This window comes from Bufo gargarizans, chromosome 8 (assembly GCF_014858855.1).
Source record: "Bufo gargarizans isolate SCDJY-AF-19 chromosome 8, ASM1485885v1, whole genome shotgun sequence".
Classification (NCBI taxonomy): domain Eukaryota; kingdom Metazoa; phylum Chordata; class Amphibia; order Anura; family Bufonidae; genus Bufo; species Bufo gargarizans.
The window spans coordinates 134969795-134993869 of NC_058087.1; the positions used below are offsets into that span (position 1 = coordinate 134969795).

A 24075-nucleotide genomic window follows, 5' to 3' on the forward strand; every position below is an offset into this window, starting at 1 on the left:
CCTTATGGCAATACATCTAAAAGGTTCAGAAAACAAAGTGGCAGATTTCTTAAGTCGAAATACACTAGACCAGGGGGAATGGTGTCTGAACCAAAGGGTGTTCGATCAAATAATTCGACTTTGGGGTCGTCCTCATCTGGACTTGTTCGCCACCAGAGAAAACAGAAAGTGTCATCGTTTCTTTTCCCTCAGCACGAGAGATTCACCAACAGGGATAGATGCCTTCTCCCTTCCCTGGCCGAACCAGCTCCTCTACGCCTTTCCTCCGTTAAGGCTTCTTCCAAGATGTTTACAGAAGCTGAGACAGGAAAGAACAACAGTGATCTTAATTGCTCCTTTCTGGCCCAGAAGAACCTGGTTCACCTGGTTGAGGAAGCTATCCTTGACGGACCCTTGGATTCTCCCGGAGTGGCAAGATCTTCTATCCCAAGGACCAGTCAATCATCCGAGTGTGAAGCAGCTACACCTAACAGCATGGCTCTTGAGGGGGAAATCCTAGAAAGTAGAGGACTCTCCAAGAGCGTAGTTTCCACTTTACTATCTTGCAGAAAGGATGTCACCTCCTCTATTTATCTCAGGATTTGGAACACCTTCCAGAAGTTTGCCAAGGATCCAGTGAATCCTTTGAATCCCCCACCTATGTGTAGGATTTTAGATTTTTTGCAAGCTGGACATGAAAAAAATTTGAGGCCAAGTACTCTGAAAGTACAGGTATCCGCTTTGAGTGCGTTCTTTGATTCTTCCATCGCTAGCCACCCGTGGGTCCGAAGATTCTTTAAAGCCATCAGCAGGCTTAGGCCTATACCTGGACCTTCAATTCCCCCCTGGGACCTCAACTTGGTCCTTACTAGCCTCACAGAACCTCCCTTTGAGCCACTTAAACAGTTACCTATAAAGATCTTGTCTTTCAAAATAGCGTTTCTTGTCGCAATTACCTCAGCAAGGAGGGTTGGTGAGATTTCGGCCTTCTCTACCTCGCCTCCGTACACTAACATCTTAGATGATAGGGTTCTCATTAAACCAGACCCTTCCTTCTTACCGAAAGTGGTTTCTATGTTTCATAGAACGCAGGACATTATCCTTCCTTCCCTGTGCCAAGATCCGAGAAATGAAAAAGAGGAAAAACTGCACTGTTTAGATGTAAAAAGATGCCTATCTCATTATCTGGAGGTTACTAGTCAGTGGAGGAAAACCTCAAAACTCTTCATTCAGTTTAGTGGGAAAAATAAGGGCCTCCCAGCCTCTTCTAAAACCCTTTCCAGATGGATCGTAAGAGCCATTAATTTGGCCTATTCTTCAGCTGGAAAGGCGCCCCCGGGGGGCTTTGGTGCTCATTCTACAAGATCAGTCTCCACCACTTGGGCAGAAAGGGCTGACGCTACCCTAGAACAAATTTGTAGAGCAGCCACATGGCAGTCGCCTAGCACCTTCTTCCGTCACTACAGATTGGACCTAGGCAATAGAGAACAGCTAGCCTTCGGTAGGAAAGTCCTCCAGGCGGTAGTCCCACCCTAAGAAATAAAGGGATTTCTATTCTAATCGTCTCTCAAGGGTGCTGTCATGGGCGAAAGGGAAATTTAAGATTACACTTACCGGTAATCACTTTTCCATAAGCCCATGACAGCACCCGGGTTTATTCCCACCCTGATATTCATATAAAAAAAAAAAAAAAAAAGATATAGAAAAAAAAAAAAATATATATAAAAAATATATATATACATATACAAAAAAAAAAAGAAAAAAAAGAAAAAAAAAAAAAAAAAGGAGAAGAGTGTGGTCTAGGACAAGTTCTTGCGATTAACTGGTGGTCTCGGGGCCATGCTCCTCCTTATGAGCTCTCCACGAAAGTTCCTGTTTCCTGTCCTGGATGGAGGCGGTCTCTCAAGGGTGCTGTCATGGGCTTATGGAAAAGTGATTACCGGTAAGTGTAATCTTAAATTTTTTTGTCTGACTGGAAAAAAAAGGAAGGTTAATGAAAAGTGTAATTTTATTGCACCAAGGTCTTGTAGAAAACAACGGACGCGGATGACATACCAGTTGTGCATCCGTTTTCTTTGACGGACCCATTGACTTGAATTGGTCCGTCCTCCGTTTTCCACTGACAAGAATAGGACAACTTTGGCCTTTAGATTTTTAATCACAAGGCTACATGAGGACTACCACTTCTCCGCCTCCGCTTATGTCTAATCTTAGACGGCTCTCAGACACGCCACTCTGTGCACCTGCAAGATGGTTGCCACGTGTACAGACCTCTCTGCCCGCACCTCTCACCACTGAGGACTGCACCTCTTCCTTGTGTAAGTTGTGGGGAGGATGTAGATCTACTCTGCAGTGGTAGCTTGTCAGCGGCGGGTTGTCCTCTGCCCTAACCGCGCCCGCGCTTCTTCCCCTCTCCCTCCGTGATGGCGAATACTGTCTGTATATATATGTGGATTCTATTTGTATATCCTCACCCCTGACGTGATTGGCGGTGTGAAGTGTATTCAGAGCCAAGGAAGGATAGTCTCATTAGGTTACGTCTAAGAACACACCGGTGTTCGAAACGTGTCAACCGTGCTGGGGTGAAGGTTTGTGTCCATGTGAGTTATATGCAACTGAGTTTTATTTCAAGTGCTGGAAGTATTTTTTTCTATTCTCTACAAGAGTGATTTGCTTGGCTTGTTCCGTGCACAGGGCTGTGGATTGTGGGGTGAGCTGGATTCTCTCTAATGGACTGTATTTGAAGAACCTGTTCCGTATGTTTGGCTAAGTGCATCCACGTGGAAGATCATAACCAGTTTACCCAGTTGTGACGTCCGCACTCAGTGCGCAGGTAATGCGAGTGCTTCTCCCAACTTCCTGCATTAAGAACGCGTCGTCATATGTTAGCGGTATCTGCTTTCCCGTATGGCGTAGTCACATCAATACATCAGTATGTCATGGCTCCACTAACCAATAATGGAGTGGAGCTCTGTCCCAGTTGTGAAATAGGACTGAGCTGCTATAACGGACACAACCAGTTGAGAAGAGTGGTGCTGTTTCCAATTAACGGACCAGAGGAGAAACAGTCATTGGTCCGTTAATTGGTCCTACTGTCTGAGATAGAGATGTCAGATAGTCAGCCCCATTGAGGGACAAGGACTGGTGATTGATGTGTTCCTGTAGATTGTAAGCTCTTGTGGGCAGTGTCCTCTCTCCCTCTGTACTAGTCTGTTTCTTGCTTATTGTATTTTATATTATTTAAATTATGGAATTAATGGCACTTTCAAATAAATAATAAGTTGTAATATATTCAATATGGGCTTTTTTATCTTTTTGTTGCAGAGTCCGATTCACCGTCTTACTGCCAAATGGTTAAAGAAAGAGGTCGAGTCCCAAGTTTGTTCTATGTGACCAAAGTCCCCAACCAGCTGCTACTTGTGTCTTTGGTGGAACATCTATGCTATGTCCATGAGCAGAACCCGCACCGCTCCAAGCATCTGTTCAAATGTGAGTGTAATTTTATCCTACTTTCCTCTTAGGGCCCATTCACACGACCGTAGGCCATCTGTGCCTGTGCTGCGGACCACAGAATGCAGTCTACAGTGCGCAGGCATCGGTCATATGAATCCGGTATTGCAGCGTGGATTCGACTTGAATGGATCTGCAATATACAGCAAAAGATAGGATATGTCCCATTATTCACGGACCAAAAAGCCCACTGAAGAGCTTCCGATCCATATATCCACTCAGCACCACGCTGTATCTTGAGGATTGGGGACCCCTTCAAATCAATGGTTCCACATCCGTGATACGGGATTCACGCAGCCGGTGCCCATATATTGTGGAACTGCCGCTTGCGGTAAGCAATACGGGCACAAATGGCCGATGGTCGTGTGAATGGGCCCTTAGGCTGAGCATTAGATAGCTGACAGGCAGGCCTGGACTGATAATCTGTCCCACACAAAGTACATGAGGCTAGATGAAGTTCTGCTGGGTGATGGTAAGCGTCCAGCATCTGGATCAAAGGAGTGCTGTAGCCTCTTCAAACAGCTGATCAGCAGGGGTGCCTTGAGTAAGATCCCCGCCGATCTAATATTGACGACGTATCCTGAGGTTAGGTCATCAATATCTAAAACTGCACAACCCCAGGAATGGTGGTCAAGTAAAGCAAAATTTGCAGTTTTTTGCAACATATAGGAGCAATATTGTAGACTGGTATGGTTTCTTTGGCAGGGCAGTTGTTTTGTTTTTTTATGCCAGTCCAGCCTTGCTGACAGCTGTCTCTCCCAAACCCTTCATACACATGCAGGCTTGGCTCAGCCAAGTGTGCGTGTGTTCTGATCTAAATTCCTCCTAGGGGTAATGACAGCCTTAGGCCCCTTGCACACGACTGTATGCCCTTCAAGGGCCATATGTCCCGGAGCGGCATTGATCGTGCGCACGGGAACACACAGCATCATAGATTACAATGATGCTGTGCACATTTGGCCGCCCGCAGGACTATTGTCCCACACTCATGAGATCATATGAGTGCGGGACAATAGTCCTGCGGACAGGTGCACAGCATCATTGTAATCTATGATGCTGTGTGTTCCCGTGCGCACGATCAATGCTGCTTTGGGACATATGGCCCGCTCATGGACTGTATGTCTCGGAGGGATTACAGTCGTGTACAAGGGGCCTTAGTAAGACAGAGACGGCATGCATGGTGATTGGTGAGCAATCTCCTGACGAACTTCCAGAAGGTATTTATCCTATAAGAAGGGCTTGGCCCTTACAATCTATGAAGAAGAGAATTTATTTTAATCAACTTTTAGAAAAGACAAATACACAATTTTTCGACATAATCTCCCTCCTTTTCAATCCACTTTGTCCATCTGTCAGCAAGCTTTCGTATTAACTCATTAAAAAAATGTTTTAGGCTGAGCTGTGAGCCGCTGTCTTCACCTCTTCATCCAACGTCAGTCACTTTGTCCTCGTAGGGCCACCTAATCTACTATCACTCATCTATCCAACAGAATCAGTCCCCGCTCAATGTTGTCCTCAATCGTTGACGGGAGTCCAGCTCCTTCTTGTATGACCTCTCTATATATTCATACACAGTTCTTCGCGACAAAACACATCCTCGATATTGTGCACAAAGTCTTCAATAAATGTCGACACCAGAAACGCCCTCAGACCACAAAAATCTGATCTCTGCACGCTGCTCTTTTGTACAGATCACAAGTTGAGCAGCCTTTGTTTCCTGTAACACCTACAACCCTGCACAGCAGTGACTGGGGAGATAATGTCAAAAAATGCTCATAGAATATATGATAATTCACCAAGCAAACTGTCTTAAAAGGGTTTTCCAGGATTTTTTACTGACTACCTGTCCTCTGGATTGGTAATCAGTGTCTGATCTGTGGGGGTCTGACACCCCGCTGATCAGCTATTTTGAGAAGGCAGTGGCCCTCCTGTGAGCGCTGCTGCCATCTCGCAGCTGACCAAGCACGGAGCTGTACATTGTATAGCGGCTGTGCTTGGTATCGCAGCTTAGACCTATTCACTTGACTAAGGTTTGAGCTTCTCCTAGGGCATGTGAACATGACATCACTCGGCCTATGAAAAGCTGAAAGAAGGCCAAACAGCTGGTCGGCAGGGGTCTGGGTGTCAGACCCCCACCGCCCACAAAACTCCTGGAAAACCCCTTTTAAAGGCTATGTACACCTTTTGGGGGCAATGTTTTTTTGTTTTTTTTCCATGATTGCATTTTACTCATTTTGAGCTCAAAAGTTTTTCAATTGTCTATTAAAAATATTAAGCTATTCTGTCAAAGGGTTAACTGTTCATCTAGCTGTGCGAATGGTACTTTCACTTTGGGCCGGTCATCTAATAACCCTTATTAATCTCTAAATTACTATAAGGTCATAAACACTTACTGTATATAGGAGCGGAGCAATAATGAATGTTTAGCAGGTCAGAGATAAGGAGCCGTCAGCTGAGCTGTCTGACGGAACAGAGTGAAAATCCAGGTCCTGTTACTAGAGAAACTCAAGGCTGCACAGAGACAGGGGTTCAACATTTTTTTAAATAAAGACCAATTGAAAAAAAATTATTTTAGCTCAAAATGAGTTCAATGCAATAATAAAAAAATTGCCCGCAATGGTGTGCATAACCTTTAAGTACTTGGGCAAATTATTGGGAGCAAGTGTTCATAGTAACACTCATTCCCGAAAATTGGCATGTATAATCGAGCAGTCGATCAGCTGATGAACAAACAAACGCTGGTTCATTGATGATGACATCTTTCCCCGGGATGAAAGATGCCTGATTATCGGCACCACATCTCCCTGTGTAGTCAGGAATGTGCTGCTGATAATGAATAGACCAGAATAAGGGAGGAACGAATCGTGCCTCTCGCATTCAGCTTGCATCGGCGTGTGTAATTAGGCTGTGCAAATGAGCAATGATGGATGTGCTCTTCTCCATCGGCGCTCGTGCTTTCTGCAGATTTTAAGGAAGATACTTGATTATTATGTTTAAAGGAAATGTGTCACCAACATTTTTATCTACCAGTTAAAACCAGATATTAACACATCTCCTTTTTTCTAAAATCAGTTTTTATTTTCTAATTACAGATTATTTAAATTCTATTTCCTGAACATTCTTATGGAGGCGGCCATTTTGCCTGATCTGTTTTTAACAGCATTTAGTAAAAATTGCTTTACGGCAGCCCCATGGGTCGGGAGGGGACCCCTGGGACTTCTATGGGAGAGTTTTCTAGGCATGTTCTGTGACCTGGGCAGATGGCATTGGACAAGGAAGGAATAGGCTCTGACAACCACCTATTGTGAATGGTGGATCCTGTCTTATCTATACACAGAGTTAATATAATTATCATTACAAGCAGGATTAGAATGAAAGATAAGAAGATAACTGCAGTAAAGTGACAGACCAAGAAGTGGCGCTTATTATTAGGCTTAGTGGCCATTGTGAAAACTGCAGGATTTTTTTGTTTTTTGTTTAAATATAGATATTGACATGGAAAATTCAAAATAACAAATTCTAAAAATGTGAAAAATTTAAAAATGGGATTTAAATAATAGTTCATTTTCTGATGACGCTTTCCTTTAATACTTTCTTTTCTTATTACAATATCAGTGGAGAAAGCCTCTGGTGACCGCTTATCTCCCTGAGAACAAAAGGAACGGACATGAACAGTCCCATCCGTCCCCCCAAACATCTGCTGTCGGGAGATTGCTGTAGATGGTTGGCCGGTCCTTCCGAATCGGCAGTTTTGGCTGATGGGTATCTAATGTGTATGGTCAGCTTTAGATCAGAGGAGGAAGTATCCCGGGGGGGCCAGGTATGTTTCCAGTAGAAGAGTGCGATTACACCTTCGGTTGGTGCACCTCCACCATTGTTGTGAGGGCATGATCGGCCCCTACGAGCTGCAAGGCCGAAGTACAGACATGTGCTGTGCCTGGGAAAGACTCCATCTGGCTGCATTTCAGATCACAGGGTTAAAGTCCAGTCTTCTTTACAGTGGCAGCTGCTGTGTCTGTTGTCGTAAAGATGAATTTCTCAACTTTCATGCAAAAAATAATTTACATTTTATGAGTAACATCCTTACAGCTATTTCATATAGTTTACATCATCACCTTGTGCAGGCCCTGGCAAGGCATCCGTGGACAAGAATCTTAAAGGGGTTGTCCACGTTATATTTATGGCACGGATCGCTCCTATACAAGTGTATGGGAACGATCCGTCCCATTGAAATGAATGGGACGGTTAGGTGTAATTACACCTGCTCACTGCTACAGAGGCGACGGCGGGAAGGTGAACAGTGAAGAGGAGGCAGCGCTGGAACAGCGCGGGCGCCTTCTCTTCAAACAGCTGATTGGCGGGGGTGCCAGGTGTCGGACCCCAGTCAATCTGATATTGATGACCTATCCTGAGGATAGGTCATCAATAAATATAACTTGGACAACCACTTTAAAAATCTGTCTGACTTTTAGGTGGAGAGTGACTACACCATGATGCAAGACCAAACCTCTCAAATAAACTGACTTTTAATACTGACATCCGACACCCAGGACCCCTACCAATCAGCCTCTGAGTGCCTCAGCCTTCTTGCAGACCAGTGACGTCACATGATATAGGTCTAGCTCAGTCCCGTCCAAGTGAATGCGGACCAAGAACAACCACTATACAATGTATGGCGTTGTACGTGGCAAGCTGTGAGAAGGCAGTGGCTCTCATTGGAGCACCTCAGTCTGATTGGGTGACGGACCCCTGCCCTTTAAATACTTCTGATCTATCCTGAAGATAGGTCATCAGTCAGAAAACCCCCTTTGATACAAACAGATGTCAAGGTGTTAAAATCTTGGTCATGAATAGACTGGTCCACTGTCTGCTTTCATAAATATGCGTATTCCTCTGTGCTATCCCTCTGTTATTCTTCCTGGAAATGTATGAATGCATTCCATGTTACCAGTCCCCTTATCAACAGGAGGTATCTTTATGCTGTTGGACTATGTAGGTAAGGCCCTAATAGACATCCGTACGTGGCAGGCCCAGGGAAAATTGTTAGCCCCCCCCCCCGGCTGCTATGGCAGTCACTTGGCACCCAGCAGTTGCATTGTTGGTGGGCTGGTAAGAGAGTGAGCCCATTCACTAATCACTTACATGCCGCAGTCACCACTGGCTGTGGCATCTAGGATGCCAAATGTAACACAGCTGGCACCAGCAAATTATGTCATGGGCACAGCTCATGAGCCCGCTTCATCACTGTGCCATAATAGTACTGGTGTATTCAAATAAATGAGACTGCACTGCAGTTCCCGGCACCGCTGCGTAGTCAGGAGCGCTGCTCTGCAGGAAAAAAGAAGACTACGCTAAGCCAGTGCATGTGATGGAGTATTCTATGGATGTGCCATCACTTTATGAAATGGGATAATCCCTTTGCCTCCAGCCCTGTGGTCACTATGTCGTCTCTCCTCGCAGTGCTCTGTCAGACCTTCGCCAGAACGGGCCTTCTCACCCCGTTTGCCTTCAGCGATGAGTTGAGCACAGTCAGACTGCAGCACAGCACCGCCATCACCGAGCTGCTGAGGGCCGCTAAACGACACATGTACAAGGAGGTAGGTGAACGTCCATACGGTAGATACAGGGTCACTCTCGCCCTGTGAAGCACTGATGCTTAATACCTTTCTATTAGGAGCAATGCATGCTGGGAAATGACGCAGTTCTATAAATCTGATTATTGGTTGTTAAGCTCCTGTCTTATTGTCATATACACAGGAAATAACCCACGGTGACCTAAGCTTCCATCTGAACAGGTTAGTGCCAGCAAAAAAGTATGTCCTTTACACAGACCTATGATCATCTGTCGGTCTAGTAACGCAAATGTCTTCTCAGAGCGAAGGACGTGCTCGCCGATGCCCAGGTGTCCCGATACCTGAATGAGTTTGAAGAAATTGCTCAGCTTGGAAAAGGAGGCTACGGGAAAGTGTATAAGGTATAATTCCGGGTCTCTATATCATTTGGAGGGGGGGGGAGGTGGTGTCAAGTTTTTGCCAGTGTTTTTATTACTATGCAGTCGTGGCGTCGTACGGTAATATTGTTCTGTGTGTTATATTTTGTAGGTCAGAAACAAATTAGATGGTCAGTTCTACGCCATTAAAAAAATCCTCATAAAAAAAGTATCCAGGAGAGACTGTAAGAGGGTAAGTTGTCTAAAACGTCCTCCCTATACTGTGGTGCATCTGGTCTTTCCAAGATGTCAGTGCGGTTGTAGCTGTTGTGCACTATGTGTGATCAGATTTGGAGCCTTATGTGCAGGTCAGGCAGTAAGTACAATTTAAAGGGCATCTGTCAGCAGTTTTGTACCTATGACACTGGCTGACCTGTTACATGTGCGCTTGGCAGCTGAAGGCATCTGTGTTGGTCCCATGTTCATATGTGCCCTCATTTCTGAGAAAAATTTTGTTTTAAAATATGCAAATGAACCTCTAGGAGCAATGGGGGCGTTGGCATTACACCTAGAGGTTCTGCTCTCTCTGCAACTGTCGCGCCTTCTCCAAATTGACTGACGGGGCCAGACATGAGGACGTTTGCACTGCTTAGCCTAGCAGAGGGTGTGGCAGTTGCAGAGAGAGCAGAGCCTCTAGGTGTAACGGTAACGCCCCCGTTGCTCCATAGAGCCTTATTTGCATATACTAAAATATCATGTTTCTCAGCAATGCGGGCACATATGAACATGGGACCAACACAGATGCCTTCAGCTGCCAAGTGCACACAACAGGTCAGACAGTTTAATAGGTACGAATCTTCTGACAGATGCCCTTTTAAAAGGGTTTTCCAAGATTTTAATACTGATGACCTGTCCTCGGAATCTGAGGGGGTCAGACACCCAGGACCCCCGCCAGTCAGCTGTTTGAGAAGGCACCGGCGCTCTTGTGAGCTCCGCAGCTTTCTTGCAGCTTACTAAGCACTTCACCATACATTGTATAGCCCCTGTATTTGGTATCGCTCTCTGCCCCATTCACTTCTATTGGGCTGAGCTGCTCCTGATGAACGTGTCGTCGCTGGCCTTGGAAAAGTTGAGAGAAGGCTGCAGCATTACTGTGAGCGCCGCTGCCTCCACAACCAGCTGATCGGCGGGGGCCTCGGCTGCCAGTCCCCCACTGATCAGATACTGATGACCTATCCAGAGTAAATATCATCAGTATTAATATCACGGAAAACCCCTTTAAGGTGTCCTTAATAATTACATTATGTGTATGAGGGTGTCTCCACTTCCTCTTCACATCTGCCGTCAGATGTTGGATTTGGATATGCCTCATGCTTTGTTCTCACGGGAGATATGCCTCTGCCAGTGGCTTGTTTTTCTCTCCGCATTGAGAACACATGCATGCTCAGTCGAGTGTGCATGTGTATGACCAGGGGGTCGAGGGTAATAAGTGTCGCCTGAATGAGTGAATATCTAAGGTGTATGGCCACCTTTACATAGTGAGAATATCTTATGGATCTGACCTTCACCATCACGTTGCCATATAAGTAACTGCAACTCGGAAACCCACCTTGGAATTTTTGACGGCTTCTACAGTCGTTTCTAATATGTATAGAAATGGTTGTCGGAGGGGGCAGCATGTGACGTGCAGCTCTGGGTAGACATGTACAAGCTGTAAGCATGTTGATTGTACTCATATAGTGCATGGCATAATACAACAGGAAACCTTGACTTTTTTTATGCTTTCTGTCCATTTATTACATTTTAACGTGCATTAAACGTTCTATAGGAAATATATACGGTGAAAATGTAAAAATATATTTTTTTATGTAAATGTTGCTTTGCTCATTCACAGGTACTTCGTGAAGTTAAGGTATTGGCCGGATTACATCATCCTAATATTGTTGGGTACAATACAGCTTGGATGGAACATGTGCAGCCACCAAATTCAAAATGTATGTCCCCTTGCCGTAGGCACACTTTCTCACAAAAAGTTAGCTATGGACAACATCAGCAGACAGTTTTCTATTTTGATTATTTAGATGCATTTTTTTTCCATAGTTATTATTTTTTTTATTAAAGGGAACCTGTTACCAATATTTTGTGTATAGAGCTGAGGACATGGGTTGCTAGATGGCTGCTAGCACATCCACAATATCCAGTCCCCATAGCTCTGGGTGCTTTTATTGTGTAAAAAAAATAAAAACAATTTGATACGTCAGACAGCCAGAGCGCCGTAATCTCGCGATGCGCGAGCTAGCGCATGCACAGCGTCCTCAGTGTTCTTTCCCTGTGCTGGCATTAGCCTCAGGGAACGAACTGCGCATGCGCTAGCTTTCTGGCGTCTGGGAGCAAGGAGGAGATTCTGAGGATGCGGGGTGGTGCTGGGCTCCTTCACGCTGGACTCATCTCAGGTTAATTTGCATATGTATCATTGTGCTTTTCTTGTGTAAAAAAAAAACAAAAACAGAGAGCTATGGGCACTGGGTATGGCAGATGTGCTAACGGCGATCTAGCAGCCCATGTCTTCAGCTCTATACCCAAAATCCTGGTGACAGGTTCCCTTTAAGTGTTGCATCATCTGGCTTCTGTAGCTTCTATGTTTCACAGTGCATAGCAGCTGCAGAAGGTTGTTCTGTGATCAGTCCGTCAGACTAGCTGTCTGATTTCTCAGCCTTCAGCCCCTCACTCTCCCTATCTGAACAAATTTCTAAGCCAATTTTATGATCAAATGAAAAATGGCTTAGAAAAATGTTCAGGAGAGACGGGGACTGAAGGCCAAAACAGAGCAGGCATCCAGTGTTGACATGGCCAGCGGGCAGCCTTGATATAAAGCGGTGGGATTCAGGTTTTTAGCATAAAGCGCAGTAGTTTATTGCATTTTACAAATTTTACTTTGCAGGCTTTTCATGGGGAAAATCCCTTTAATTGCTGACATGCTTGTACTAAAGGGCGGTAGGCAGTCCATGAGAAGCAATGAAGCCCTGATGGAACATAGATCAATAAAATGTTAAATTCTGCAATACTTGCATATTCTTAAAGATTTTTTTTTTGTGTGTGCCATGATTTTAGGTAAGCCGATCAATTCATTACAAGCTATTAAAGGTTCTTCCAACCACAACTCTGAGGAGTAAGTATTGCCCCAGATGCTTGGCTAATGCACCTTTTCTATTATAGGGTTGTTCTCGCTTTTTTTTTTTTCTCGCCCAATTCCTTGGGGGACACAGGAACTCTTGGGTATAGCTTATCTCCATAGGAGGCGTGACACTAAGTAAAAGACTGTTAAGCCCCTCCTCCAGCAGCTATACCCTCAGCCTGGAGAGAGAGACTTCCAGTTTTTTGCTTAGTGTCAAGGAGGCAAGACACTCTCTGCACTGCAGAGTTGTCTTGTGAAGACTTAGAGTTTTTAATTTTTTTATTTTTACTTTTTTTTCACTTGGATTTTTCCACAGGGACAACAGAGTCGCAGTAGACTTCTCTGTTTTCCCGGGGTTGAGCTGCACCAGGGCCGGTTATCCGCCCTGCTGCCTCCCCCACAGAAGAAAAGGAGGATCAGGGCAGCTCATGCTCCCCTGTATCCCGCCAGCTCTGGGTCGCCCACCTGCAAGCCCCTCTCCAGCTACTGTCACTCTGTGCCAGTGGCTGAAGGGGCGTCCCAGCTGGATGGACTAGAGGGTGAAGACGTCGCAGGTGAGGTGGCTAGTGCAGCCGTTCCGCTCCCCTCCCCCTCCCCCCCTCCCTCTCTCCCCTCTCCGGAGGGTTCGGTGCTCCTCTCTACTCCCCTTTACTGATGGCCTTGTTGCAGGCGCGATTCGGCGGCCGGGCGCCCTGCTTTGTCTGGAGCGGCGCGGCGGCAATGATTCATGGGGGAGACTTGTTTGAGGGCGGCCGGGTATGCGACCGCTGTGCCGTTGCATGGCAGGACGCCGGCTCCCGGCCCTCCTCCTTGGGCTCCTACCTTGCTTCCGCTCGGCGGGGGCCATTCGGGGGTCCTGTGATGGTGGAGCGCGGGTTTTGAATCGCGCGCGCGCGCGCGATAATTTTTTCGGCGGGGGGCGGAGTTTCGGATCTTCATTCAGAGGCCGCACGACTTTCTTCCCGCGCCTCTTTAGTCCCGCCCACTCTCGTGCCGGCGTGCTTCTGGGAGCTCACTGCAGGACGGACCGTTGCTCTGATTGCACACCGCCGCTCTTCTGCTGCTGCAGCTTCCTTCTGTGACCTGGTAGGACTGTTGACCCTTCCTCACTGTAGCCCCCTGGCCTGGACTCGGGTTTTTTTCTTTGCTTCTACCAACATGTCTGACCCCTTAGTGCCAGTGGGACCTTGGTACCATACCTGCACCGCATGTAAGGCGCCCTTTCCTCAAGGGCAGTCTGATCCGCATTGCTCGCTTTGCAAAGACCCATCGCAGGGTCCGCCATCTGTTGTGTCACCCCCTGGCCTCTTGGATCCCCCTGACTGGGCTAGATCCCTCTCCCAGGCTGTGGTTAGTCTCACTAGCGTTGTGGGCCGACTTGCAGATGCGTTGCCCTTGTCGCAGCCGGATGATTCCCCTGCTGGGCCCTCCGGGTCCGCTGTCCTGGCCGACCCGTCTGAGTCTCTCTCTGCAGGCGATTCCTCTAGAGCCCGCCAATCCCAGAAGCGGCCTAGGGTGGATCACCGGTCATCCTCGGATGCCTCGGTATCCCCCCCAAGGGTGCGTTCTCAGTCGGGCCCTTCCTCCTTGCAGGATTTGCCCTCTGAGGGGGAGCTGGTTGATTCCGATTGGGATATGGATTCGGCGCTGCCTTCAAAGCTGGCTTCTGCTGTGGGCCACCTTATAAACAGTATCCGTGATACCTTTAAAATTCGCGATGATCCTCCTGATCCTGAGAAAACCAGTGTTTCCTTCTTTCGCCAGAAACAGGCTTCGGCGGTTTTTCCCCTCCATGCTGACTTTTCGTCAGTGGTTTCTAAGGCCTGGGCCCGTCCTGATGCACGGTTTACCCCGCCAAAACAGTTGGATGTTTGTTATCCGTTTCCGGCGGATTGCATCACAAACTGGGCGTCTCCTCCCAAGGTCGACCCCCCTGTGGCCCGTTTGTCCAAGAGCACGGCTATTCCCGTCGCAGATGGTTCTTCATTACAATCCACTGAAGACCGCCGTGTAGAGACCCTTACAAAGGGTATCTTTTCGGCCTCCGGATCCGCACTTCGGCCAGTCTTTGCTTCCGCTTGGGCGGGTAAAGCGGTTTCAGAATGGGCATCTCAGCTGGATCTGGAGCTTGAATCTGACGTCCCTATTCAAGACCTCCGTGCCCTGACTCAACTTATAGTTCAGGCTGGAAAATTTGTATGCGAAGCATCCCTGGATGCAGGAGCTCTTATTGCCCGTTCATCTGCTCTGGCCGTGTCGGCTAGGAGAGAGCTTTGGTTAAAGGTTTGGTCGGCGGACGCCGCGTCTAAGCGGTCTCTTACTAGCCTTCCTTTCTCTGGTGCTCGTTTGTTCGGAACCCGTTTGGATGAAATCATTTCGGAAGCCACGGGGGGGAAGAGTACTCATCTTCCCCAATCCAAAGCTAGGAGCTCCACTCGTGGTCGTCCCTCGTTCCCCCGTTTCAGGTCTTCTCGTAGGGCTTCCGCTCCTCGCTCCGCTTCTGGTCCGTCCACTAATCCTGTCCAGGACAGGCGTAAGAAACCCTTTTTTCGGACCCAGCCCTCCTGGCGCAAATCTCAACCTGCTCGCGCTCCCGCGACCAAGCAGCCCCCCGCCTGAAGGTGCGCCCCCACCCACCCGGGTGGGGGGACGTCTCCTCCTGTTCAGGGACTTCTGGCAGGCGCACGTCTCCGACGCCTGGGCTCTCGAGGTTGTGTCTTCCGGATACAAACTCGAGCTTGCGTCCCTTCCCCCAGTTCGGTTCTTTCGCTCTCGGGTTCCCCGGGATTCCCGAGGGGCGGCCGATTTCTTTGCTGCCGTTCAGATTCTTCTAGACAAAGGGGTCATCATCCCGGTTCCCATGGGAGACAGGTTCAAGGGGTTCTATTCGAACCTTTTTGTGGTCCCCAAGAAGGAGGGTTCGGTGCGACCCATTCTGGATCTGAAACGACTGAACCGCTTCCTTCGTCTTCAGCGGTTCCGGATGGAGTCGCTCAGGTCGGTGGTGGCCTCTCTGGAACAGGGGGAGTTCCTGGCCTCCATCGACATCCAGGACGCCTACCTTCACATTCCAATCGCACGGTGTCATCAGTGCTTTCTGCGTTTTGCAGTGGGGTCCGAACACTACCAGTTCGTTGCCCTTCCCTTCGGGCTGGCGACGGCCCCTCGTGTTTTCACGAAGATCCTGGCCCCGGTCCTCGCCTTACTTCGTTCCAGGGGAGTTTTTCTGCTTCCATATCTGGACGATCTCCTGATCAAGGCGCCTTCTCTGTCACTGACTTCAGCCAGCGTGGATCTCTCGCTGCAGACCTTGCGCCAGTTTGGTTGGGTTATCAACCTACCCAAATCCTCTCTGGTTCCCTCCCAGCAATTGGTCTTTCTGGGGATGCTGCTGGATACCGATTCAGCGGTGGTTCGTCTTCCGTTGGAGAAGCGCCTGCTCCTCCATCGGTCGGTTCGGAGCCTTCTGTCCCACCGCCGTCCTTCTTTCCGGTTCAGCATGCGGGTCCTGGGTCAGATGGTGTCCTGCTTCGAGGCGATTCCTTACGCGCAGTACCACTCCCGCACCTTTCAGACGGCCATTCTGTCCGCTTGGGACAAGTCCCAGGAGAGTCTGGATCGGCATTTTCCCCTTTCCCCCCAGGTTCGTTCCTCTCTCCTCTGGTGGCTGCGGACCCCTCTTCAGGGGAAGTCCTTCCTGCCAATGACTTGGCTGGTGATTACCACCGATGCCAGTCTGCGGGGGTGGGGGGGAGTGTTTCCTCCCCGGTCCGTCCAGGGCACTTGGTCTCCGTCGGAGTCCAGACTGCCGATCAATGTTCTGGAGCTGAGAGCCATTCTTTTCTCGCTCCGACACTGGACTTCGTTGCTGCAGGGTCGCCCTGTTCGAGTCCAGTCGGACAATGCCACGGCTGTGGCGTACATAAATCACCAGGGGGGCACTCGCAGCGCGGCGGCGATGAGGGAAGTGTCTCTGATCCTTCGCTGGGCGGAGGTTCATGTTCCGGCCCTTTCGGCCGTATACATTCCGGGGGTGGACAATTGGGCGGCGGATTTCCTCAGTCGGACGACGATCGACCCGGGGGAGTGGTCTCTGCACCCCGACGTCTTCGAGTCTCTTTGTCTCCGTTGGGGTCGTCCGGACGTGGATCTCATGGCCTCCAGATTCAACTACAAACTTCCCATCTACGTGGCCAGGGCCAAAGATCCGGACGCTTACGGCGCGGACGCGCTCGTCCTCCCCTGGACGGAGTTTTCGCTCCTCTACGTGTTTCCGCCCCTGCCTCTTCTTCCGCGGGTCCTTCGGAAGATTGCGGCGGAGGGCACGCCAGCTATCCTGATCGCCCCGGACTGGCCGCGTCGTCCGTGGTACGCCGACCTTATGTTGCTTCTGGCAGACGCTCCCTTGCCTCTGCCTCTCAGAGAGGACCTCCTCTCTCAGGGGCCGATCTTCCACCAGCATTTAGGGTCGCTACGTTTGACGGCGTGGCTATTGAAACCGCGGTCCTGACGCGGCGGGGGTTTTCGGCTGACGTGGTCCGTACCATGATTCGTGCACGAAAACCGGCCTCGGCCAGGATTTATTATCGTACCTGGCGGGCCTATTTGGTTTTCTGTGAGGCCTTGGGGACTCCCCCTCTGAGGTTTTCCCTTCCTACGGTTTTATCCTTTTTGCAGTCTGGTCTGGCTCTGGGCTTGGGTCTCAGTACCCTGAAGGGTCAGATTTCGGCTCTTTCGGTCCTTTTTCAGCGTCCGCTGGCTCCGCTCGGTCCGGTTAAGACCTTTCTTCAGGGGGTTGCTCACTGTGCTCCCCCCTATCGCCCTCCTGTTCCTGCTTGGGATCTCAACATTGTGTTGGCGGCTCTCCAATCTTCCCCTTTCGAGCCTCTGCGCAAGGTTTCCCCTCGCTTGTTGTCTTGCAAGGTTTTCTTTCTCGTCGCTATCACGTCCCTTCGGCGTGTGTCTGAGTTGGCGGCTCTTTCTTGCGTGGAGCCCTTCTTGGTTTTTCACCAGGACAAGGTGGTTCTCCGTCCTGTTCCGGAATTTCTTCCGAAGGTGGTGTCCGCCTTTCACCTGAATGAGGATATTGTCCTTCCTTCTCTGTGTCCGGCCCCGTCGCATCCCCGGGAGCGGGAGCTTCACCGTCTGGATGTTGTTCGGGCTCTCAGGATCTACCTGGATGTGACCAGACCCTTTCGGCGTACGGATTCTCTGTTTGTGGTTCCGGAGGGTCCGCGCAGGGGACTGGCGGCGTCTAAGGTGGTTGTTGCCCGCTTTCTCAAGATGGCTATCATTGAGGCTTACCGTGCTCGGGGCAGGGATCCGCCCCTTGGTGTTACCGCTCATTCTACCAGAGCGGTCGGGGCTTCCTGGGCTCAGCGTAGTCGTGCCTCGGCTGAGCAGCTGTGCAAGGCGGCCACCTGGTCTTCTTTGCACACGTTCACCAAGTTTTACAGGGTGAACACTTATGCCTCGGCGGATGCTGCTTTGGGCCGCTTGGTCTTGCAGGCGGCGGTGCCTTGATGTTTACGGTGCCTGGTTCGCGTTTGATTGTGGTCCCTCCCTGTTTGTGGACTGCTTTTGAACGTCCCAAGAGTTCCTGTGTCCCCCAAGGAATTGGGCGAGAAAACGAGATTTTTGTATAACTTACCAGTAAAATCTCTTTCTCGCTCTTCCTTGGGGGACACAGCGCCCGCCCATTGTTTTTTTGTTGGCCTTCGGGTGTTTTTTTCTGGCTTGTTGGTATTGGTTTTGGTTACTCCTTGCCTTTGTCTTGCACTACTTGGGCACATAACTGGAAGTCTCTCTCTCCAGGCTGAGGGTATAGCTGCTGGAGGAGGGGCTTAACAGTCTTTTACTTAGTGTCACGCCTCCTATGGAGATAAGCTATACCCAAGAGTTCCTGTGTCCCCCAAGGAAGAGCGAGAAAGAGATTTTACTGGTAAGTTATACAAAAATCTCGTTTTTTTCCAACCTTGAAAAATTGTTGGCAGAGTGGTTTGGAAATATAAAAAAAAAGCCTCTTAAAGGGGTTGTCAGGGTTCAGACATATCTCCTTCTTACCCCCACTCAGCCCCTCTGACATGAGCTTCGGAGCATTTCGTGCTCTGATGCTCTCTCTTGCCCTGCGCAGGGCAAAGACGGTTCGTTTACATTTTTACACTGCTAGGCAGAAGCTTCCATCTAGCTGTGAGCCTGGTGACGTCACGGCACTGATGGTCGGGCTTTAGCGCTGCCCTAGCCTGTAAAATGGCTAGGGCAGCACTAAAGCCCACCCATTAGTGCTAGTGACATCATCAGGCTCACTGCTAGCCGCCTAGCTCACCCATAGAGAACCAGTATGTCACCAGATCTCCAGAAAAAGCCCTTGCCCTGCGCAATTCAGAGCAGAGCAAGGGGGAGCATCAGAGCATTCAAATTCTCCGATGCTCATGTCGGAGAAGCTGAGTGGTGGAAGGAGCAGATGTGTCCGGGTTCAGCTCTGAACCCGGACAACCCCTTTAACAACTCCCTGCCCTGTGTCTTCTGCTTCCTGCAACCATCCCAGCACAGCAGAATTGCTTGGAGATGGCCTTTGCTAATCACTGGCCACAGAAATGACCTGCCTCAGCCATTGATTGGCTGAAATGGCATTTTCTGTGTGTTGTGAGGGAGCAGGAAGAGTCGCAGGGGATCAGTTAGGTGAGTAATGACTCTTTCATGTTCTACGCCACTCTGAGCCAACTGCCATGAATAATTGGGAGCTGAAAAGACCCTTCGAATACAGTCTATAAAGAGGTGTCATTAAAGTGTTTTTCCTGCCAATCAGCTAGTTGAAGAGAAGGCTGCGCTCCATGCGAGTGCTGCCTTCCCTTTATTGTTTACCTGCTCGCCATCAACATCGCAGCGGTGATCAGGTGTAACTACAAGCTGTCCCATTCACTTCTATGGGATGGTTCCTTCCTATACAAGTGTATTCTACAGAGCCATCCCATTGAAATGAATGGAACGGCTTGTAATTACTCCTGCTCGCCGCTGCATTGTCGGCAGTGAGCAGGTAAACAAGGAAGGGAGGGCTGTCGGGTATCGGACCACCACCGATCTGATATTGATGACCTATCCTGAGTATTATAACTTAAGAGATCAATGTATGTTAAGATCTAAGGACATGATCAGAAAAGCCTTTCCTCATCTCTTAGAATGGGTTGAGAGGCAAATGTATGAATCGCTGTGTGCACAGAGCCCTCCAGTAAACATAGATTTTTTTTTTCCCTTCGTCCTATGACTGCACCAGGAGAGAGTGTCCTCCGCCCAGGACAGGAAACCCACAGATATTTAAGAAGGAGGGACCTCTCCATTCCTCAGTGGTTTTCCTGTCCTAGGAGAGGATTCCTACAAGCGTCTGCTGGGGAGTACTTTCTCTCCAAGTTAACCTTGCCGGCTGGGCTGGGGAGCGTGCCGGATGAGTTCCCCGCTACGTGCTCCCTGAAGACTGTGGCGGCATACCAGTAAACTCCAGTCCAGAGGTCCCTCCTTTCTGCCTAGACATAGCATTTCCCTGTCTGTGGTACGGGCTCCATCAGCAGGGGACGGGAGCGCAGGGATTGCGAACGTAGACCTTCCCATCCGTAGTATCGCGAGACCACGGACGAGATCTCGCAATACTTTGTCACCTGGTGCGCTGAAGTGCGGGAGATTTGAATTTCCGGTGCGTTTAGCCCAGCTAGAGCGGCCTGTGGATCCTTGCCGTGAAGGACCTGATCCAAGGTGTGTGTTGGACCTCTGTCAGCATGGAGGACGCTAGAAAGGCCCAGAAGGACGAGTCTACCCCTGCACCTTTGGTATGGCTGGAGGGTATGTACAGCAGGGGGGTTCTATCCCCCTTCTTTGGGTTTCCTTTTACATTGGGTTTATTATGGCATATTGTCTTTTAGGATAAACCCAGGAAAGTGTCGGCTAAGACAAAGCATAAGGAATGCGGAATTTGTAAGACCAAATTGCCCCCTTCCTATGTTAAGCTACTCTGTCGCTCCTGCATAGAAAACACTATAACAGAAGAATCCCCCTCAATGTTCAAAGTATGAAAAGACTGATTAGAGAAGAAGTGGGTAACGCCCTTAAATCAAAAAAAAAAAGTAGCCCATAAAAGCAAAGACAGATCCTCTTCTGGGCAAAGTTTTTCGGACGTCTCTAGTTCGAATGAAAATATGTTAGTGGAAAGTGGGGAGGTTTCATCCGAATCATCCTTGGATGAGGATAGAGGTGGTAGACCCTCTTTCCCATTCAAGATGTTGAAAACTAAAACTTCTGAAAGCAGTTAGAGCTACAATGAATATTGAGGACCCTAAGAAAGTAAGATCAGTCCAGGACATAATGTTTGAAGGGTTGGAAGGAAGAAAAAAAAAAAAGATTGTTTTTATTCATGAAAACATGGCAGCCATGATCACGAACGAGTGGAAAAATCCAGACAAACGTAATTTTATTCCCTCGTCGTTAAACGCAATTACCCCTTTGATGCCGCGGATTCAGTACTCTGGGATTGCGCACCGAAAATTGACATACCGATTGCTAAAGTGACACGCAGATCATCTTTGCCTTTTGATGACCTAGGGCAGCTTAAAGACGCCATGGACAGGAGAGCAGATAGCTTTCTAAGGCGAACATGGGAGTCAGCAGGGGCTTCCCTTAAACCAAACATAGCGGCCACTTGTACTGCTAGGGCCCTTATCTTATGGGTTAAGCAGTTAGGGGACCAGATTAAGGATAAGACTCCTAGGGACCAGCTAGTAGAATCTATCCCGGTTATTGCCAAAGCAGCTGACTTTCTGGCGGTTGCTTCCGCCGATGCGGTTAGATTGTCTGCTCATTCATCTTCCCTGGCTAATTCGGCTCGCAGAGCCCTTTGGCTTAAGAATTGGTCAGGGGACGTGGCGTCTAAGAATAGACTATGTAATATTCCATGTGAAGGAAAATACTTGTTCGGGTCTGCCTTAGACGATATTCTTGAAAAAGCAGGAGATAGAAAGAAAGGGTTTCCCCCCTTCCTTTTGTAAGCAGAATCCCTCCTTTCGCCAGAATAGAAGATTCTCAGGTACAGAGACAAGCCCGAATAAGAGAGATTCCAAGTGGAAGTTCTCTTCTTCCAAATCCAAAGGGTTCTTGTTCAGAGGCCGTAATTCCATCACTGCCAAAAAAGACAACCCCCAATGACGCCAGGGTGGGAGGGAGGCTGTTGTACTTCCTCCCAGCCTGGTCAGAGATTTCGGGAGGGATTCAGACTGGAATTCAAGAGTCTTCCCCCAGAAAAAATTTTGGTAACAGAGGTAGGCCCAAGGGCTCAGAAGGCTCTAGAAAAAGAGGTAGAGAAACTTATTTTAAAAGGGGCGCCTATCTCTTGTCCTCCATCAGAAGAAGGTATGGGGTTCTACTCCAACCTTTTTCTGGTAAAAAAAAAAACCTAAAAAAACTATGGAGAATTCAGAACCATCATAAATTTAAAGGAAACCTGTCACCTGGATTTTGTGAATAGAGCTGAGGACATGGGCTGCTAGATTGCCGCTAGCACATCCTCAATATCCAGTCCCCATAGCTCTGTGTGCTTTTATGGTGTCAAAAAAAACGGATAGATATGCAAATTAACCTGAGATGAGTCCAGCGTGAAGGAGCCAAGCACCGCCCCGCATCCTCCGAATCTCCTCCTTGTCACAAAGTTAGAGCGCCGTAATCTCGCGATGCGCGAGCTAGCGCATGCGCAGTGTCGGCATTAGTGTTCCTTTCCTGTAAAACAATACATGCAATGCAACAGCTCTCTGCAAACCAAATAAAGTACAAAAATGCATAATAATTGCTAGTGCTATACTTATAAATTAGAGATGCTTGGCAAATCATTTTGTACAAAATTATTTGAGCCCGTCTGCCGCACGTCAAGGCGATCTCTGTAAGACGGGTTCCTAACACTAAATTCTACCTGTTATGTGCCATGGCGGCTACCATACACTTGTGAGTGTGGACTCTCATTGCATTCTTTGGTGGCCTTTTGGCACCGGGTGTGGAGTGGGCTCGGCATGCATGTTGGTACCTGCATTCCTTGGATATAATGGACGCCATTTTGGCACCAAAGATGACCGAAATTAAAGCAGGCCCAGCATGCATGTGGAACCTACACTCCCTGAATTGTATGGTAGCCTTCATGGCACATAACAGGTAGAATTAGTGTTAGGAACCAGTCTTGCAGAGATCGCCTTGACTTGCGGCAGACGGGCTCAAATAATTTTGTACAAAATGATTTGCCAAGCATCTCTAATTTATAAGTATAGCACTAGCAATTATTATGCATTTTTGTACTAGCTTTGTGACGTCGGGGAGCTAGGAGGAGATTCTGAGGATGCGGGGCGGAGCTCCTTCACGCTGGACTCATCTCAGGGACAGGACTCATCTAAGGTTAATTTGCATATGTATCAAATCGTTTTTTTTTTTTTACACAATGAAAGCACACAGAGCTATGGGGACTGGATATTGCTGATGTGCTAGCGGCGATCTAGCAGCCCATGTCCTCGGCTCTATACACAAAATCCAGGTGACAGGTTACCTTTAAAGAAATTAAACAAGTTCTTAGTATACAAAAACATCAAAATGGAGACAATAAAGTCAGTAGTGGACCTCCTGTACAGGGACTGTTATATGGTGGTCCTGGACATCAGGGACACATATCACCATCTCCCAATATACCCGGCTTATCAGAGGTTCCCGAGAGTGGCACTGAAGATGCAGGGCTGTCTGAGACATTTTAAGTTCCAGATTTTCCAAGTTCCTCCCTGGGACCTAAATTTTGTGTGTTTGATGAAAGGACCCTTTGAACCCATTTCTGAGATCAGAATGTTGACTCTTAAATGTCCAGGCCTTGTCTATCATTCCCCAATATACTTCCATCCAGGAGGATAGAATTGTTCTTAGACCAGACCCAGCTTTTCTTCCCAAGGTAGCGTTAAACTTCCATAAATCTCAGGAGGTAGTACTTTCGTCCTTTGGTACCAATCCCAGGTGTCAGAAGGAATTGGAGTTTAGTTACTTAGGAGATGTTCTCTAGCCTACCTGGATGCTACTAGAGAATGGAGGAAGTCAGGGGCCTTGTTTGTCCAGTATTCAGGTCCTAATAAAGGAAAGGCTGCTAGCAAAAGTTCCATAGCCAGGTGGATTAAGCAAGCTAGCTTATGTTTCCTTACAGAAACCGGTACCTATGGGTTGGACGGTGCACTCAACAAGAGCGGTATCTACTTCTTGGGCAGAGAGAGCAGATGCGTCTATTCTCGACATTTGCAAAGCACCTACCTGGTCTTCTGAACCGTCTATAGGCACTATAGACTGGACCTTTCTTCTGTCTCTGACCTTTCCTTTGGGCGTTAAGTCTTTCAGGCTGTTATCCCACCCTAGCTCTCTATCTCCGAGATCTCTCCTGGTGCTGTCATAGGACGAAGGGAAAAATGATAATTACTCTTACCGGTAA

The 24075-nt window shown here is 48.4% G+C and overlaps 1 protein-coding gene across 2 annotated transcripts in view; it reads left to right on the forward strand.

Annotated features, from left to right (window-relative positions):
• LOC122944565 (eukaryotic translation initiation factor 2-alpha kinase 1-like) overlaps positions 1 to 24075 on the forward strand; it is a 54667-nt gene that overhangs the window by 18439 nt on the left and 12153 nt on the right. Inside the window, exons 2-9 of one of the 2 annotated variants that reach the window (XM_044302971.1) lie at positions 2674 to 2812; positions 3304 to 3468; positions 8950 to 9086; positions 9247 to 9284; positions 9364 to 9463; positions 9591 to 9671; positions 11313 to 11412; positions 12530 to 12587. In XM_044302971.1, the coding sequence (XP_044158906.1) occupies positions 3330 to 3468; positions 8950 to 9086; positions 9247 to 9284; positions 9364 to 9463; positions 9591 to 9671; positions 11313 to 11412; positions 12530 to 12587 (653 nt within the window). In that variant the 5' untranslated portion in view covers positions 2674 to 2812; positions 3304 to 3329. The remainder of the gene's footprint in view (positions 1 to 2673; positions 2813 to 3303; positions 3469 to 8949; positions 9087 to 9246; positions 9285 to 9363; positions 9464 to 9590; positions 9672 to 11312; positions 11413 to 12529; positions 12588 to 24075) is intronic. The other variant, XM_044302970.1, reaches the window with a different exon arrangement.